Source organism: Pseudorca crassidens, chromosome 4 (assembly GCF_039906515.1).
Source record: "Pseudorca crassidens isolate mPseCra1 chromosome 4, mPseCra1.hap1, whole genome shotgun sequence".
Classification (NCBI taxonomy): domain Eukaryota; kingdom Metazoa; phylum Chordata; class Mammalia; order Artiodactyla; family Delphinidae; genus Pseudorca; species Pseudorca crassidens.
The window spans coordinates 140,938,524-140,957,769 of NC_090299.1; the positions used below are offsets into that span (position 1 = coordinate 140,938,524).

Here is a 19,246-nt window from a genome sequence, read left to right on the forward strand (position 1 = left end):
CTAGAGTATTTGTGTTGAAGGAGAGGTTAAAAGATGCCTTACACACAAAAAGAGTGTTCCATAATCAATAAACGTGGGGAATACCTTTTTTTTGGACAAAGTTAAAGAGGTTTCTTCATTGCAAAACTTTCCAGCTTCCTTAATATGCTAATGTGCATATTATCCCCAAGGAGGAGATGTAGTCTGCAGCTCTTTCTGCAGACCCTTTTCTCAACAAGTACTATTCACACCTTGAGCGGCATGAATGCTGCTTTAATCTGTCTTTAGGTTCCATACTGAGAAATTTTCTCAAGTATGAGACCACTGAAACCCATGTAAATTTTATTACCTGAATTCCTTTGCATGTCTGTATTTTACTAAATTTCAATTTGCATTGATGTCAATTGTCACTTACCTGTAATATGTCACTAAGTCCCAACAATTTTGGCTCTGATGCTTCCCCCAATTCTGTTCTCGCCTCTTCCTTCCCTTCTGCTTGATCTAGATCCCAACCGTTGCAAACACTTCCCGGTTAGTCTCCATGACTCGAGTCTTTTCCCTTTTCTAATCCTTCCTCCATATTACCACAAATGCAAGATTTCAGAAGATTCCTAAAACTCAGGTCTCATCTCAGCTCCCTCCATCTCTGCTGAATTTTTATAGTGGCTCGTGAGATAAAGTCAAAATTTCTAGCAATGGTATATATCACTGTATTAGTTTGCTAGGACTGCCATAACAAAATTCCACCGACTGGTGGCTTAAACAACAGAAATTTATTTTCTCACAGTTCTGGAAGCTAGAAGTCCAAGATCAAGGTGCTGGAAGTATTGGCTTCTTCTGAGGCCTCTCTCCTTGGCTTGTACATGGTCATCTTCTCCATGTCTTCATACTGTCTTCCTTCTGTAACTGTCCACATCCAAATCTCTCTTCTCATAAGGATGCCAGTCATATTGTTTAAGGCTACCAGTATGGCCTTAATGGCCTCATTTTAACGTAATCACCTCTTTAAAGGCCATATCTCCAAATAAAGTCACATTCTGAGGTACTAAGGGCTAGGATTTCAACATGTGAATTTTGGCGGGGGGTACACATTTCAGCCCATAACAACCATATTTCATTGTTTACATAAGGTAACCTAAATTTCCAGCTCTGACATTCCAGCTCTGACATTCCAGCTCCAGACATTTCCAGAATGTCTCCAATCGAGTCACACTAGATTAGAAATACTTCCATTTCTATACTTTCCAGCTATTGTTCATACTGAAAGGTTTCACCTTTCTCTTACTTCCTTTCATTATTTGTAAAAACTTATTTATTCAATGAATATTTAGTAAGCATTTACTCTGTTCTTGGGACAATTGTAGGTATTGGGTATGGAGCCAAAATCAAAACATATAACGATCCCTGCCCTCAGGAGGCTTATGTCTGGTGAGCAAGGGCACACTCTATATGAAATAAATAATCAGAGACAGAGCAGATGTTAAGTGCTATGAAGAAAGATAAGTCGGAAAAGGGGGTATGTTGTGCTGGGGAGGGTGGTCAGGGAAGGCCTCCAGAAGAAGTTGACAGTTGAAGAAACCTGAAAGAAGGGAGAGAGGAAGTCAGGCAGAGGGGACAGCAAGTGGCGTAAGTACAGATGCCCTGAGGCAGGAATGTGCTGGCGGGTACCAAGAAGATCGAATTAGCCAGAGTGGCTGGAAGAGAGTGAGCAAAAGTAGACCCCTGGGTGAGCTGAGAAAGGTATGGACAGGAGGGCAGTGTGGAGATGGCCTAGGCCCTGTGGGTGTAACATCTGTGGTCCACAGTATGAAATGAGAACTTTGGAATGTTTTCAGCAGAGGAATTCATGACACGACTTCCATTTTAGCAGAACACCTGACTGCTGTGTTGAGAATAGACCATGAGAAGCAAGAGTAGAAGCAGGGAGACCAGTTACGAGGCTGTGGATGTGGGAGATGTTAGGATACATAGATTAGAAGCTGTGGAGCAGTGAAACCTGGATTCTAGATATATTTAAAGGCAGAGGTAGTAGCTTTTTTTGAGAGGTTAGATGTGGGATGTGAGAGAAAGAAAGGAGAGAATGATTCGAAAGGCCTGAGCCTGTTGAAGGATTTCTTTCAGTTGTCCTTAGTGAAGTCATTCCTGCCTCATCAGTTTCCAGAATGATAGGTGTTCCTTTCTCAAACCTTTCAGAGCAGTTCATGCATCCTCTTAATACAGGCTTGTCTCCTTTGAATTATATTCAATTGTCGTAATGTCTGTGTTTCATGCCAGCGAGTGCTCTGAGATCAGTTTTGCTTAATTCAGGTTTGCTTAACTGTACATCTTCAGTGCTTAGCACAATGCCTAGAATATCAAAGATGTTTAATAAATTTTGTTGAATTAAAACCATTAAAAAGGGCTTCCCTGGTGGCTCAGTGATTGAGAGCCCACCTGCCAATGCAGGGGACGTAGGTTCGAGCCCTGGTCCGGGAAGATCCTACACACCGCGGAGCAGCTGGGTACGTGTGCCACAGCTGCTGAGCCTGCGCTCTGGAGTCTGCGAGCCACAACTACTGAGCCCATGTGCCACAACTACGGAAGCCCGTGTGCCTAGAACCCGTGCTCCGCAACAAGGGAAGCCACCGCAATGAGAGGCCCGCGCACCACAACGAAGAGTGGCCCGCGCTGCTGCAACTAGAGAAAGCCCACGAGCAGCAATGAAGACCCAGTGCAGCCAAAAATAAATAAATAAAATAAATTTATTTTAAAAAACCACAAAAAACATTATAAAGACTTGCTCTATATTAATCATTCCTCTCTGAGCATGTCTAAAGGGATTTTTCTCTTTGTCTTATGTGGATTCTCCATGAAATAGACTCTGAGATGGAGACACGCACGCGGGCAATGTATTAGTGAGGGCTCTCCGGAAAAACGTCTGTGGAGGAATAGAAATGGGCAGAGGGAGAAATTGAACTGCCGTACAGGTACAACAAAAGATGACCCCATAGGGACCTCCGGAGCTAGGGCGGCCCTTCAGAGTTGTCCCACCTTGAGGCACAGGAGGTGAGCAGACTGTTCTCCCCAACGTTGACTAGTCAATGGATGTGGGCCCATCCATTTCTCCTCACCGTCACCAACTTGTATGACCTAGGTCAAGTCAGCTCTTCTCAACTGAGGGCAAGTCCAGGAGGGAGAGGCTGGGAGCCTTCACCTGCAACACTCCCAACAGGTGGGATCAGTCCTGAAAACGTATGTAATCCACTACAATTGTCTACCACGAATCTTGAAGATTTTATGTTATTAATTTTATTTTGTGTTTTATGTTATGAAAGTATCTTGAACATACTTTCAAACATTTTAAAAAGAAACAAAAAACATACTGTTTTGGTCAGATAATTAAATGAATTCAAAATTAGCTTCTAGTTATAATCAAAAGAGGCACAATGATATAAAACTATATCTTGCATTACTATGTGGTCATTATTATCAAGTATAATGAATATTTAAAATTGCCAATCTAATATTTAAAATTGCCAATCTACACTCTATACTAAATTGGCTTGCCTAAAAGCTGAAGTTTAAGGGCTTCATAGTTACAAATGATGACTCTTGTGTGGTGCCAATTTTATATATGTATACATAAACAATATATAGTATTTAATAAAATAGCATATATAATATTATCTTTATATAACCCTATTCACCACATTAAAAATGAAAAACATATGAGAACCTCATCTTCCTTTGCAACATATTACATAAACTTTGCTATTTACTTCACAGTTTTTATACGTAGTTTGACATTTTCAAATAATAAGACAAACTTTTCTTCTAGTAAGACATTAATTTGCCCATAGCACGTTTTCGTCTTCATGTATTAAGACTGAAGAGAAGTTTGCTTGTACTTCCATAAGTAACTGAACTCATATGTGTGTGGCCAAGGAATAACATCCAATATATAAAGATTTACTCACATAGATTTACATCATGATGAAAAAAAAGTTAAATTTCAAATTCTCTCTGTCAGGGCTGATCCCTATCAAGTGAGTCCTTGCTAACGTTGCAGGAAGGTTGCATATTTTCTGTTTTGCTCTGTTTCAAATGAGCTGTGGTGCTTTGCTCAGTAATATCTGACCGATGGCTGTCACATCAACTGCAATTGAAGTTTAAATTTTTCTCAGGTAAAGGTAACCATGACACTAAAGTTAAATAAGTGCAATTACCTCTCACCTAATTCGATCTATACTCATTATGTGTTCTGTGGAGGGGCCCATAGTTCTTTCATGAAAAAGCTCTATTTTCAGAAGTTTATAAAGCAGAAATGAATATTAGCTGTTCACTCATTTATTTTTTCTTATATTTTATACATTCAAACTACATAAAATACAAAAATAAGTTTGTGAGACAATCCGGGCAGAGGGAAAACAGGAAACGGGAGAAAGTTAGGATTCGGCCAGGTATGAGCTGAGAACATGATATGCCTGCTCTAGAACCGAACACATCTAGCAGAGGGCGGTGTCAGGTGTCCTTAGTGGGTGCTGCAGCTTCCACTGCAGAGAGAGGAGTTCCTTCTGAGGGGACTCAAGTGGACACTCTAATGACTGTCCAAAGTAGAACCCTTATGGTGACGCAGCCGCTTGTTTCATTGGGTTGTTTCTTCCAATGTCCCTTGTTATAGGCCAATGGGAGAATTCTGAGTGTTAAGGTAGGAAAATGTAATTCAGGCAAAATGTCAGCAAACACTGTCTTTCTTCAGGAAATGTCTTGGCTGCTATTTCTGCTGTTGGTTGTGATTGTTGATGATGTTGTTCATGGTTGCTTTTGTCGGGGGATGGTGGGTATAATGTGAAAAGAGTAGCTGGCTGGAGTAGTTAGAGCACACATTTGGGGCCAGGTTGACTTATGTATTCACACCCTGGTTCCATCACTTACTAGTGTGACCTTCATCAAGCGACTTAACCCCTCTGAGACTTAGTTCCATCAACCATGAAATGAAAATGATAGGGTTATTTTAAGATTAAACTAGAATAAACTTGTAAAGCCTATGGCATAGTGCCACACACAAAGCAAATGCTCAGTGTATGATAATAATGTTCATAACCACAGAGATAATGAGTCATACAACTTTATTTGTGCATTTTGAAACTTATCAATGCTAAGTTAACTTTAAAAACTAAAACGTTTTTCCTTCTTTCACCACTTCCTGTACCAGGCCTGGGCTGTCAGTCCTAGAGGTTGAAGTTCTCTGCCGATTCAAGTATAATTAGACTGTAATTTTGTCCCTAAGCCTGAGGCCAGAGGAGCCCTGTATACGGTCACCCTTCTCCTCAATTCAGTAGTTACAATGGATTTATGTGCACGGACAATCCGTCTTCCTGGGAATGTCAGGATAGTTCCTGAGGAGTTTCTCGTTCTTATGTGTGCAAAGTCCACTGACTACAGATTGGAATAGGATGGTTTCTGGGAGGAATTAAGGAGGATCAGAGTGGCCCTCTCTGCCCTCCTCTCATAGCTCACTCATCCTTTTCCCTGAGATCGGAGCCACCTTGTGAGCCATGTGTAGGTTTGGACCAAGCCATGTTTACATCTTTGAGTCTGTAGTGTCTAGCATGCTGTCCAGAACAACAGTGTACGAGGAAATACAATGCCAGCCACACGTTATTTCAACTTTTCTAGGAGCCACTCTTTAAAAAGTAAAAAGAAGGCTTCCCTGGTGGCACAGTAGTTGAGAGTCCACCTGCCGATTGCAGGGGACATGGGTTCGTGCCCCGGTCCGGGAGGATCCCACGTGCCGCGGAGCGGCTGGGCCCGTGAGCCATGGCCGCTGAGCCTGCGCGTCCGGAGCCTGTGCTCTGCAACGGGAGAGGCCACAGCAGTGAGAGGCCCGCGTACCGCAAAAAAAAAAAAAAAAAAAAAAAGTAAAAAGAAAGAAGCAGAATTAAACTATCATTTCAATAAAATAACCAATGTAATATTCTTTTTTCATATTAATCTTTGCAATCTGGTGAGATCTACAGTACTTCTCAGTTGAGACTAGCCACGTGTCAACTGCTCCATAGCCACGTGTGGCTCATATTGGACAGATGGGCTATAGAATAATAATAATAGATACACTGTTTCAATCACTTTTTCACCTCACATAGTTACCGTGTGTGTGTGTGTGTGTGTGTGTGTGTGGTGAAAACACTTAGGCTCTACTCTCTTAGCAAATTTTAACTATGCAATACAGTATGATTAACTATAATAACCACGCTGCACAAAAATATCCCCAGAACTTATTCATCTTGTACCTGAAAGTTGGTACCCTTTGACCAACACTTACATGAATTAGCTCATTCAGTACTTGCAACAATTCTGTGTGACAGGTGTTATTATCCTCATTTTACAAATGAGGAAATGTAGGACAAAGGGAGATTAAAAAGCTGCCTGAGTTCAAAGCTCATATGTGGAGAAGTAGGTCAGACCAGCAAAGGAGTCCATGCTTTTAACCAACACACTGGATACAAATAAGAGAGGAGGTGACCATGATTTTGTGTCTGGTGGCAGTTCACAAAAATATCTTATTTTCCACATGTGTAATGATATAGGCTCACTATTATTTACCATGCAGAAGTGAAAGAAGGCCTTGGGTTCCTGCCTCTCTCCTGTTGCTTGGTCTGCTCCAACTATACCAGTTTGTTTTTAGAATGTTTAATACACTCATTCCAGATACAGGCTATTTGCAATAACGCTTCCCTCCCACCTGGAACATTCTTCCCCAACTCCACCAGTGGCTCACCTCCTTCAGATTTCATTCAGATTTCTGCTGAGATGTCAGCTCTTCAGACGGATTAACCCTGACCAATTTACCTAACACCCACTGTCGCCAACTCTGTCACTCTTCTTACCCCAAGCCTGCTTTATTTTTCTTGAGAGCATTTCTCTTCATCATTATTCATGATCTTTTAGGCTGACTAGCTCCACCACTGGAATATAAGCTTCACTAGAGTAGGCACTTTATTTTCTTCATCATTATATCCCCAGTGCCTAAAAACAGTGCCTTGGATGTGGCTGGTACTAAATAACTGAAGACGTAAGTCAATGGAATGAAACTGAATTAAATTGTAAGCATATGATAAGGCAAAGTGATGCTGCTATTTCATGCCAATGATTTGTTGTTTCAGTAAAAATGTTGTATCACCCAAGGAATTTGAGGACATCAGATAGACTGAACTGATTGCCCCTGTGCTCCCCCTACTTCAAATTCCCATTGCACTTTTGTCTTATTTATTTTCTCCATAGCACTTATCAACTTCGAACCTACTATATACTTATTTATTATGTTCATGACTAGTGGTCTATTTCCGCCAGCCCCTTAGAAAGTAAGATCCATGTGGGCAAAAATTTTTGTTTGGTTTGTTCCTCATGAATTCAGAATGCCTACAGTGATGCCTGACACTGTGTAGGAACTCAATAAATATCTTAAAGGAATGGATGAACTAATATTTCTATAGTAGGGGTAGTAGTATCTCCAGTTAAATATATACGTGATCTTGTCGATTATTGTGTTAGTTTATATATACAGAGGTCATTATTTGTGGCCTTGTATGTTACTTTTCCATTTCCTACCTGCCTACTCTACTTGACATAATCAAAATTAAAAGTACAGTTTAACCAAATAATGCAGGTGTTCTGCATTAACCAGGTGTTCTGCAAGACTTAGGTTATACCATGAGAGGATCTGGCAGCCTAACACCAATGTCTTGGTAGAGCTCAGCAAGCTTGCCACCACACCAGAATAAATGGCCCGTTTACCAACGTGCACTTCTGAGCTGTGGTTTGATCCCCTGTATGACCATTTAAGTCCCCAGTAAACCCACTGTCAGTTACAGGGGCCAGTTTTTGAATTAGATGAGATTAATTGCACAATTTAGACACTTTTAGATAATGAGACAAAATTTTTAACAATAAATGTCTCCTTGTTTCATATAAATCTCAACCGTTATGTTAATTAGTCCATCATGTGGTTCCTATTTCAAAATTAAAAAGCATAGCACATACCTGATTGCATCAGTCTGTATTTTTCCAAACTTATTTGCTTTTGTGTTTAGAAGTTCTCAAGATTCATAGAGGCCCCACAAATCCATAGGCATTTATAGCTCATATTCGTTTTGAGAGGTAGACATCTAATTGATAAAATACTGTCTCATAAGTTATAGTTTGGGAAAAATCATCCATCTATGTGCTATAGGAAGGGCTGGTAACCCACTGGACTAAAATATGTCATTAAAGTAATGTTTTATGCTGTATAAAATGGGAAGTTTATGGCTAAACTACTTTTTTGCAAAAAAGCTTGTCTGCAATCATTGTGTTCTTTTTCTGTACTCTGAGAAAAGAGCCTTAACTTTTTGATATATCGGGTTCTCATCCATAAAGTTGGCATGTTTCTTCTTATTTACCCCTAAGACATACCTTAAAAAATATTGTGAGGACATATAATCATTTTTTTCTGAAAATAAAGATGCAGTGTGAATAGAAGAGTAGCTTATATGGGTTTTTATTTTTCTTCCTCTTCTCTGTAATGGATGTCTTTGGAGTTCTAGCTGTAAAATATTTATTTTTTTAAAAACCCTTTAGCAAAACTATCTGAATACAATATATTTGTCCTATAAATGCCCCAAAGCCAAGAAATGAAGAAGAATAGCTGAAATTGTACTTCCCTTTGCAGGGACTTTGCTTACTCAGGATTTCTGTTTAAATGACCCGGTGCAGTAAGGGATAGCCATGCCTTGGCAAAACTAAAGACATTGCCAGATAATCTTTCTGCCGATTTGCTCAAATTATTCTAACCTCTGTCCCTGCCCATAACTATGATATTATGAAAGTGTTTGTGGTAAATTCATAAGATTGGTCAAAAACATTAGTTTTTTAAAACGTAAAAAGAGGTTGCAAAACAATAATAGGAACAAAATAAAAATCTTTCATCTTCATTCTTTTGTCTTTAAAAAACCCTGTGTCCTAGTAACCAACATTTATGGCATGCTTACTGTATGCCTAATTCTATAAGCCCCTGTGCATGTTAACTTTTGTGATGCCTCCAACAATCCTTTGGGTAGGATCTGTTATTATCCTTATTTTGCAAATAACGAAACAGAAGCATGGAAACGAAATACTAGATAACTTACCCTAGTCACTTGTTTAGGAAATGGTAAATCTGAGTTTTAAACTTTCCTTTTTACAGTCCAATTCATTGTACAGGTTTGCAGAAATGTGATAGTTCACTTTGCAATCTAACCATAGAGGAAACTTCATGTTTTTGTTGGTTGGTTCATGGGTTTTTGTTTTGTTTTGTTTTATCTTTTACAATATTTGAGAAGAAAAAGCAAGTGAAAAAGAAAACTCCTTCCAACATTTTTTATGTACTGTGTCCCTTCCTTTTAAAAACCACATTAGGAGTTGCTGAATATAACTTTTTTTTTTCATGTTTTTTTTTTTAATTCCAGCAAAGATACTCTATTCCTGGAAAAGAAAACCGTGGCAAACTTTTTAGGGTTCTATAGCATTGTCAGGACTTTCACTTTTAATAAATGCTCAAAGCTCAGAAGTCTAATCCAGTTTTCCCAAAGTATGCTATACTGGTTGGTTCATGCCAGTTATTTCCTGTTAACAGCCATATTTGGTGATTTAAGCATAAGTTATACTCTACTGTGACAACATAATTATCCCCTTTTATCATTATTGGAAGAAAGGCACATTTTTTCCCTCTGAGAACACAAGTATTGTTACTATATGTGACCATAGAATTATTTTATTTGCTAGAGGAACACTTTGAAAGTACAGTAAAACAGAATTTTAAAAACTAAAAAATGTATTTACTACCTCTGTTCATTGAGCATGAAAAGAATTGATTACTAGTTTCTGTCAAATATGGGGTCTGTGGCCCACCAAACCTGAATTCCTACATGGCAGCATAGAGCTGAGTAGCAAGTAAAAAGTTAAGTGAATTGGTTTTGTATCCATGTCTCTATTAAAATTTGGAAAACCTAAGACAGCCCAGGTTGGTGCTATGTTTTAAGAAAAAAATAATTCTTGTGCCTAACTTTCTTTCATTTAAGTTACCTGCCTGTCCCCCTAGACACATAAGAAATTTCAGTGTCTGTGTGAGACAATGTCAGCCGCCAACTTGCACAAAAGTAAGTACTGACACTGGGGAAACACCAACAGGGACTCACTGTCTTAAGAGCCACAGTGTAGAAGCAGGTCTTCTTGGTTCTCACGGCCTCCCAGGCCTCTCTGTCCCTCTGCCTACAGAGTCTAGCACAGTGCCACGCATATCATGGGTGTTCGGTAAATAATCCATCAATCAATCGGTAGTTCTCAGATTTTAGTGCTGTGTGTAAAACACACTTGGGGGCCAATAAAAACTGTGGATTCCTGGAGCCAAGTCTTATTATGAAATCTGCATTTTTTCAAGCACAGCATGGTAATCCCTAAGTTTTTCTTTGTGACACATCGCTTTCAATCATTAGTCTCCCACGCTCGTAATTAATTTGTCTCACTTGTTTATGGTTATTTTGACTAACAATGATAATGCCTAATGTTTGTGTAGCATGCTAAAATTCACTAATACTGGGGGGGAAATGGTGTGGGGATTACTATCTTTTGAGTACATATTATATTTAAGGCATGATGCTAGAGTTTTATAGGTGCCTCTTCCTATAAAACCCTGTAAAATAGTTACTATTATCATACCCATTTCTTAGCTGAAGGAACTAAAGTAAGAAGAGGTTAAGCAGTGTGCTCAAGGTCACACAGCTAGCCAAGGGGTAAAGTCAGAACCGGAACCCAAGTTTGTCCTTCCTGAAGATCTTGCTCTTGGCTGCAATGTTATCTTGCTTTGCAGGAGCTTTCAGACCTCTTTCACAGTGACCTATAATAAAAAATATGTTTATATCATGATCCACTAGATAAACGTATACCCATCTCTTCATACATACAAATACACAGAGGTGTGTGTGTGTATGTACATATAAACATACATAATAATACTATGTATGATCACTTGACATTTTCTGTTTATTCCATTTCCTATTTTTAATGCTGGTTTTTAATCCCCTAAATTGAATTCATAATCCTCTAAGGGGTCATGACACACAGTTTGAAAAACTCAACAATAAACCTTAAATTCCGTAAGAATAGTAAGGAGTATTAGATCCTATAGTTTATAGACCAAATGGCCCAAGTGTGTAAGAGAACGACATGTTGAAATTTACTCAGATGAGTAATCATCTTTCATGCCAGAACTCTCTAATAGTAATAGAAACAGTCGTAATGATTTATTACATGGGTTTTGTGCTTCATAATCTTCCAAAACCTTTTCAGGTTCAATAACTCTTTTAATATTCACAAAACTCTATGAGATCTAATAGTCACAAAACCCGATCAGATCTAAAACAAAAAGCACCCAACCTTAATAAGGTAATACTATGTCATTTATATCTTATTACTCAATGGAATTTAAAGACTTTAATTTCCATTAGAATAACCTATTGAAGTATACCCATCGGCGAACCCTTAACTTCATAATATCAGTTTATCACATTGTCAAGATTTTGTCTTTTAAAAAATATTTTATTCTAATAAATCTTTCTGCATAATGAAGTTGCATTGCTAAGGGAATAAACATTTTTAACAAATGTAAGTTATTTTTTTTTAACTTGGAATGAGAACCTGTTTATTTTCTTTTTCAAAGACAATAGTGTCAGCAACCTGCCTGCTTAGACACCATAGGGAGATCTTTTGCTGGTAGTTTCTCCTGATTTCCTTCCCGAATCAGCAGGGCTCACAGGGGCTTGGTAGTATGACCTGTTATAGTCAAAGCTCCCACCTGTCCAGCCTCAACTTTCCCATTGTAGGCCACTTTCACCCTTTTCAGATGGTGTCAGGCAAAGATGCTCGAGGGAGGTCATTGTGGAGGAGGCTTGATTTGGGGCCCCTTTCGTAGATATGCCCTTTGGTGTGACAGGCTTTCTTGCGTGCTATTTTGGGTAGGCATTTCCTTCCCATCTCTCCATGGAGAGAGAAAATTAGTTTTGTCAAAGTAATTCTCAATGCATTCATAATCATCAAAGCTTTAATATTCATCTGCTTTTGTGATGTATATTATATTGCTCCCTTGGATTTGTACAAAGAATTTTCTGATATTTTTAATGTGGAATCTTCTGGAACCCATCCATCATCCCATTTTTCTAACTCTTACCCATACCTGTATATTGAAGTGTACAAAAGTTGCATGAAGATTGTCGTAGAGGAAAATATATAAGCTGTTCTTTTCAAAGATACATCATCTCCTAGATTATTGAAAAATAATTTCTTCTATTATTTCTCTTTGATAATTGGTATAAATCCTTAAAGATCTTATCTTATTTCACAAAGGATAGGCTGTTTTCCCCTAAAATGCATATTTAAAATGTTAGTCTACTCAGGCATAGGCCCTTATGACAAAAGAGACCTTCAAAAGCATCCCGTCATTTACTTTCATTTTACAAATGAGGAAGGTGAGGCCACAGAGTCTTCAAGCTCCCAGGTAGCCTTCTTTTCTGCCTACCACATTGTCAAAAAGCAGAGTCCATGTTTGTAGAATGCCATGAAATTAGTGGGTTTCACATCATAAATAATTTGTAACCACAGTATTATTATTGTGCAAAAAAATTCATTGAGAGCATCAAAATTCTACCATAAAAAATGAGATGCCGGGCTTCCCTGGTGGCGCAGTGGTTGGGAGTCCGCCCGCCTGCCGATGCAGGGGACGCGGGTTCATGCCCCGGTCCGGGAGGATCCCACGTGCCGTGGAGCGGCTGGGCCCGTGGGCCATGGTTGCTGAGCCTGTGCGTCCGGGGCCTGTGCTCCGCGGTGGGAGAGGCCACAGCGGTGAGAGGCCCGCGTACTAACAAAAAAAAAAAAAAAAAAGAAAAAAAGAAATGAGATGCCGTGTACACCCACACATGTGTGTGTTCTAAAAGGCTTTCTTTGATTACTGTGTAAATGGTAAATAGAAGTCCATATAGTTTCAGGTCTGATTCTACATCTGCTAATTGGATTTCTCTGTATGGATTTAGTAAGCCAATATTCATGTTCTTAAGTAAACATGTCTCTGAATGCATGCATATGACAAAGCTGATTTTTCTTTTAATTGATGGAGTCAATGACTAAATCAGAGGTAAGCCAAGTTTACTTTGCAAAAGTGATCTAGGTTATAATGAAAGGACTTTATACTTATTTTAGTAGCAGCCTTAGAACTAATGGAAAGAAAACAGAAATGTAGAATCCTAAAGGTCTTCCAAGGGCAAAAAATTCATCTTTTTCCTGACAGGAATGCCCACATTATTCTAAAACATTCTGTTTTACATCTAATTCCTAGCTGACAAGTGTCCATTTTTCATGCTTATCCATTCGTCACCCTCGTGTTCTCTCTGCCTGCAAGTCATCCAGCCTGCCTTCTATCACATCTCTCCAAATGATAAAGGATATGCTTAAAATGCTACTCACCCCCTTACAGAGTACCGTGGAGGCATATGAAAGGAGCAGCTGCCATGCTGGACAGCACAATATATTCTATGCTCTTTACACAACCTGAAAGCTAGAGGTTTTTGGCAGGAAGTAAAAGGATTTTTCAGGAAGCAGTACTACTTTGTGGGGGGTTAAATGTGAATCATTTTAGGAATTAGATAAAATTTACATAGAGTTTAAAATTAAATAACCTCAAAACAACAGAATTATATGGTATTCAGTGATAGTTCAGTTAAACCTGTCTTTTGAAGTACATGACTCCGATGTGTGGTCACCATTCTCAATTAGGAAATGAGGATTCTCAAAAGGTGTGCCTTCATATGGCAGGAATTTGAAAACTGTGCCCAAAACCATACCATATCCTAAGAAGAATTATAGCGTGCTCCATTCGAACCCATCATCCCTTAATGCTGACTTCCATCACCATAAAACCTTGCAAAAGAGTAGGAGTTCTCCTGATGGTCATTTTCCCAATTCCTGTGCACCCTCAACTCAGCTGGGCTTCTACTCCCCCTTCACTCCTAAATTCCCCAAACTTCCTCTCCTTCTGAGTCCTTTGCTGCATTTGTCCTGTTGGCCTCCCAACTTCTTAAAACTTTATTCTCCTCTTGGCTTCTCTGACACTTGTCTCTTGGTTTTTCCCCGACGTCTTTGCCATATCATTTTTGCAGGCAGGTTTTCCTCTTGAACGTTGGTGTCCTCTTTTTTTTTTTTCCCTGCCCTGGTAGTGTCATCTATTTCTAGTGCTTCAGCTATCTCCTAGACAGTGAAGCACAGATCTTTCACCAGGCCTTCTTTTCCAAACTCTAGACCAGTGGTTCTCTACTTGAGGTGATTTTTCATGTCAGGAGACATTTGGCATTATCTGGAGGCATTTGTTTTGCCATGGCTTGGAAGGGTGCTACTGGTGTCTGCTGGGTAGAGTCCAAGGATGCTGCTAAGCAACTTACTGTGCACAGGGCAACCTCACAACAGAATTATCCAGTCCCAAATGTCAGTCGTGCTGAGGTTGAGAAATCATGATATGGACCTACTGGACTTTTCCGCTTGAATAGCCTACAGCTGCACCAAACTGAACATGTACCAAAATAAATTTGCTATCTTTCTCACCACTTTCCTGCCCAATTTGGTATTATTTCATTTAATGATGGTATCAACTTAACAATTGCAGTAGCTAAGAATATAGTATTATCTTTTCCTCTTCTCACTCTCCAAATACCTAGGTCTTCCTCAACATATGATCTATTTATTACTAGAATCTGCTTTCTCCCCTTCCTGTCCACTGTCACTAGCTGAGTTCAGGACCCCGTTATCCCTCCTGATCTATTCAAATGGGTTCCTAACTACCTTCTGCTTCTTCACCACCACCTCAATCACACCGAGGGCAATATGACATCCTATCTCCCTCCTCTGCTTAAAAGCCTTTGAGGGTTTGCCATTCCTTAGCATGGCAGGAAGGCTTTTCATAAATAGATCTCAGCTTACCGTTCTAGTCTTGATTCTGGATCTTACATATCTTCATCCTAAGTACCTAATAAAGTGCCTACCTTAAGGAGATAATTTACAAATGTTAAAGGAATTTGTTTTGACTATTTGGATATATATGTGCCTCATTCTTTCTAATTCTCAATCCTTATTTTGTGATATGCTGGTTAGTTTAACTGAGAGTCAATATGTTATTTGATTTGAGAACTAATTCTAGTCTTTAGGTCTTCACCCTACCCCGCATCAGATGGGAGTTTGGGGTTTCTTTTGCAGTACACGGGCCTCTCACTGCTGTGGCCTCTCCCGTTGCAGTGCACAGGCTCTGGACGCGCAGGCTCAGCGGCCATGGCTCACGGGCCCAGCCGCTCCACAGCATATGGGATCTTCCCGGCAGGGGCATGAACCCGCGTCCCCTGCATTGGCAGGTGGACTCTCAACCACTGCGCCACCAGGGAAGCCCAGATGGGAGTTTTTTAGAATCATTTTTCACCAACAAGATATACCCTGTCAAGAACATTTTATCCCATTAAAGTTATTCACTGCTGCTATTGCTTTTATTAATATTTGGTGTTTTGCCAAAATTTCATCTTAATGCAGATTAAAAACAAAGAGAAGCTACTATATGAGAAAAGAAAGAGTAGAAGAAGTTTTAATGTTTCTGTTGAAAGGACACAAATCAACCAAAAGAGATGTGAAGGGATGTGTGGGATAGAAAAATACGTATCAAATCAGCAGGTTCTAACGCAGCATCAGTTATTTTGCTGTGAGGCTTTGAGTAACTTGAGAAGTGTGTTTCTCATATGTAAAATAAGGACCTGGTTTAGATAACTTTCAAGTTCTAATAACTCTGGATTTTAAGTGTTCATTCCTGGAACATACTCAATTTCTTGATAATCAAATTAGAAATGCCCTTCTGACAGAAATTCTGTCACCATTTGTAGAGTCTCTTGTCTTACTTCAGACCCACCTAGATCCAGTTATCTTTTCACAGCCCCTAAGCTCTTGAAGGTTTTCTTCTGCCAAGAAATTCAACCAAATGGCAAATATATGACAATGAATTTTTTTCTCAGTGCATTTTCCGAGTGGTGCTTTCTAATAGCTCCTTGAAAGACATTAGAGGCACACCTCCAGAGTCTTCAGATTTCCACTCATTAGTTCAGTAGGCTGAAATCGTGCTTTTAGATTCTGAAGTCATTGCTGGGGACATGGGATGAAAGGAAAGAGGCATTAACTTTTTACTAAAATCAACTGGGTAAAATTCCAATAACTTTTAATGGGAAGGAGCTGAAGAGTACATATATGAAATAATTTTTTTGCTTTGCTTTAAAAAAAAATGCTGCTTCAAAGCTCTATGACTGACTCATGTACTTTTTAGCTTTGGTGTTTAAAATGACAAACTGGTTTCTAATATTTTCGTGTCCATCAATAGCAGTTTTTAAAATTGTACTGCGTATTGCTGTAGCAACTATAACTGTATAAATCAGGAGTCACCAACCCCTGATCCGTGGCCTGTTAGGAACCAGGACGCAGAGCCGGAGGTGGGCAGCGAGTGAGCAAAGCTTCATGCGCGGCTCCCCGTCGCTCGCAGTACCGCCTGAACCGTCCCTCCCCCGCCAACCCTCCCCCGACCCTGGTCCGTAGAAAAACTGTCTTCCACGAAACCGGTCCCTGGTGCCCAAAAGGTTGGGGACCACTGATATAAATACATAATTAGATTCTTGGTGTATTTGAGCAGAAATGACTGTTTAATCTTCTAATTGCAGAATGGTCACATAATTTACATATTGAGATATTTCTGGACTCATCCCAATAGTTACTCTTTTCCCTGTCTTCTGTTTGAGACACCTCAAGAACCTATATTCATTCTTTCAGGACTCCAGCATTCTGTTTTTCACTCTGAACAGAAACTTGCTTTTGAGTTATTTATCAAAAGATCTCAGAGTTATTACAACTACAATAGTTATCTATTGGGAAGAAAGACAAAATAAGAATATACCTAAGGGACTTTATGAATAAACATCATGACAATGGGATTCTCTTGATTAAAAATGTGATCATTGGGCTTCCCTGGTGGCGCAGTGGTTGGGAGTCTGCCTGCCGATGCAGGGGACGCGGGTTAGTGCCCCGGTCCGGGAAGATCCCACATGCCGCGGAGCGGCTGGGCCTGTGAGCCATGGCCGCTGAGCCTGCGCGTCCGGAGCCTGTGCTCTGCAACGGGAGAGGCCACAACAGTGAGAGGCCCTAGTAACGCAAAAAAAAAAAAAAAAAAAAAAGAAAGAAAAAAGTTATCATTATAGTTGATTATTAAGAAATAGTAAGGAAATGCAACGAATGAGTTTCGCTAATTGTTAGAATGAGGATCTCCAAAGCATTCCAGTGAAGATTAAAGTAGGAAGTTAATAGCCTCCAAGTCTCATAATTTCCAGTACACAGAATATAATCACCCACATTATGGTACAGTACTAACATGATTAAAAAATACAAAGAAACATAAAATAAGCTGCAGAATGTTTATTGTACTTCCAATAAATGAATAAATGTTAATTAGTTTTGTCTTATATTTTATTACTGGTGCTTTCCAGATCTGCGGAAGACATTTGAGCAGGAACCCCTGGGAAAAGAAGTGTCCTTGGAACAGGAAGTCTTGCTCCAGTGTCGACCACCAGAAGGGATCCCAGTGGCTGAAGTGAGTAGCAAAAATTCTTCACATTTAGCAATTGGCACTTACGTTATTCTAACGGAGGCCTAGTCCATGGCTAATGGTGCAGTGAATTAGGGTATGGCATGATGAATGGTTGGTAATGGAGTCCTAACTGCTTGCTACTGGCAAAATAGATTGATTGGGAACTGATTAATGACTTGGAGTCAATTAGAATGCCCCACTGGACAAAGCCACAGGCAGCTTGGTTTAATTTTGTCACTGTCTTTTAAGAAATCAGAAACACTGTTTTATTTTATCTGGCACTAATCATAGAGAAAGGTGGTATGACTTAATAATGTACCATCAATTTTATTATTTTTCTTGATACTATGCAAAAAATGTAAGAAAGGTGTGTGTGTGTGTTTGTGTGTGTGTGTGTGTGTGTGAGCCTGTGCACTCCACGTATATATTTCCTGCTCTGTGATATATTGATGGACATACCTAAAAGCCATAGCCACACACCATGAATAAAAACATGTTTGAGGAATGTCCGTTAGTTTCATCCTGTAAGCTTTCCATTAGCTCTTTATTTTCATTTTCTGTTTTTGGTGAAACAAAGCCTATTGATAGTTAATGAAATATTACAAATCAGATTTATACCATGACTTTTTATTAGCACCAAACAATACAACGCCCATTTTTCTGTCACAGTCATCCATATCTCCAATGTATCAATGCAAAGGCTCTAAGTGGCACTCTTAATGAAATTTCCTTTTTTCTTTGAAAGAAGAGAGCTGTTTTTTGCCTTGTTCCTGGCATCCCATGGCACTTTCTAGCACTGTATCAGAGACTTTGTATGATTATTGCTGCTTTATCCAGCCACTCCAAAACCTTATCTTCTAACACTGACACACAATATGATTTATTGTGATTATAAAGTAGGCAGCTCTTCTCTATTCAATATTTCCTTTCACTTAGGACAATAAGTGCATCTGTCTCCTTAACTGGATTTCTAAAATTCTAATGCAAACCTCCACCATTAAACTATCTTGAAGACCAAAACATATCCTGAGTAACATAGGTATCCATAGACTCTTCTTGACCTGATGTTTCTTAAAGAGAGCAAATCCCTGCAGAGATTTTCAGTGAGGACATTCTATAACTTCTTCATTTTCTTGGTCTCCTCAGCAAAGTGGTTCACTTTGGCAAGGAGTAAAGATTCAAGAGTGCAAACCAATTGGCTGTGAATTTTATCTGTATCATCACTGGGGAAGAGACCAATTAACACTTGGCAAGCTCAAAAATCATATACCCATTTGACATTCACAGAACTATAATGTGAATATTTTTTCTTTTTCTGGAAGTCAAGAGAGAGATCAAACACACATGCTTGAGAGCAGGCTAATAAACTCCTGTGTCGATTATTTTCAGCACCCTTAGAATCACCAAGATCAGAAATCTAATGAATACTTTAACGTGACATGTTACAACTGTCATTTGCTCAGGAGGGGCAGATAAATTAAAGAAGAAAGGGATGAACTGTAACGTGGTGAGTTAAGGGATTATAAGATTATTTTAATTTAATGGTATATATATTTATCATTTAATATT

At 39.3% G+C, this 19,246-nt stretch overlaps 1 protein-coding gene across 2 annotated transcripts in view; it reads left to right on the forward strand.

Annotated features, from left to right (window-relative positions):
• Positions 1-19,246, forward strand: part of UNC5C (unc-5 netrin receptor C) — a 396,852-nt gene that overhangs the window by 264,968 nt on the left and 112,638 nt on the right. For both annotated transcript variants that reach the window (XM_067736918.1, XM_067736920.1), the window contains exon 4: positions 17,577-17,680. In XM_067736918.1, the coding sequence (XP_067593019.1) occupies positions 17,577-17,680 (104 nt within the window). The remainder of the gene's footprint in view (positions 1-17,576; positions 17,681-19,246) is intronic.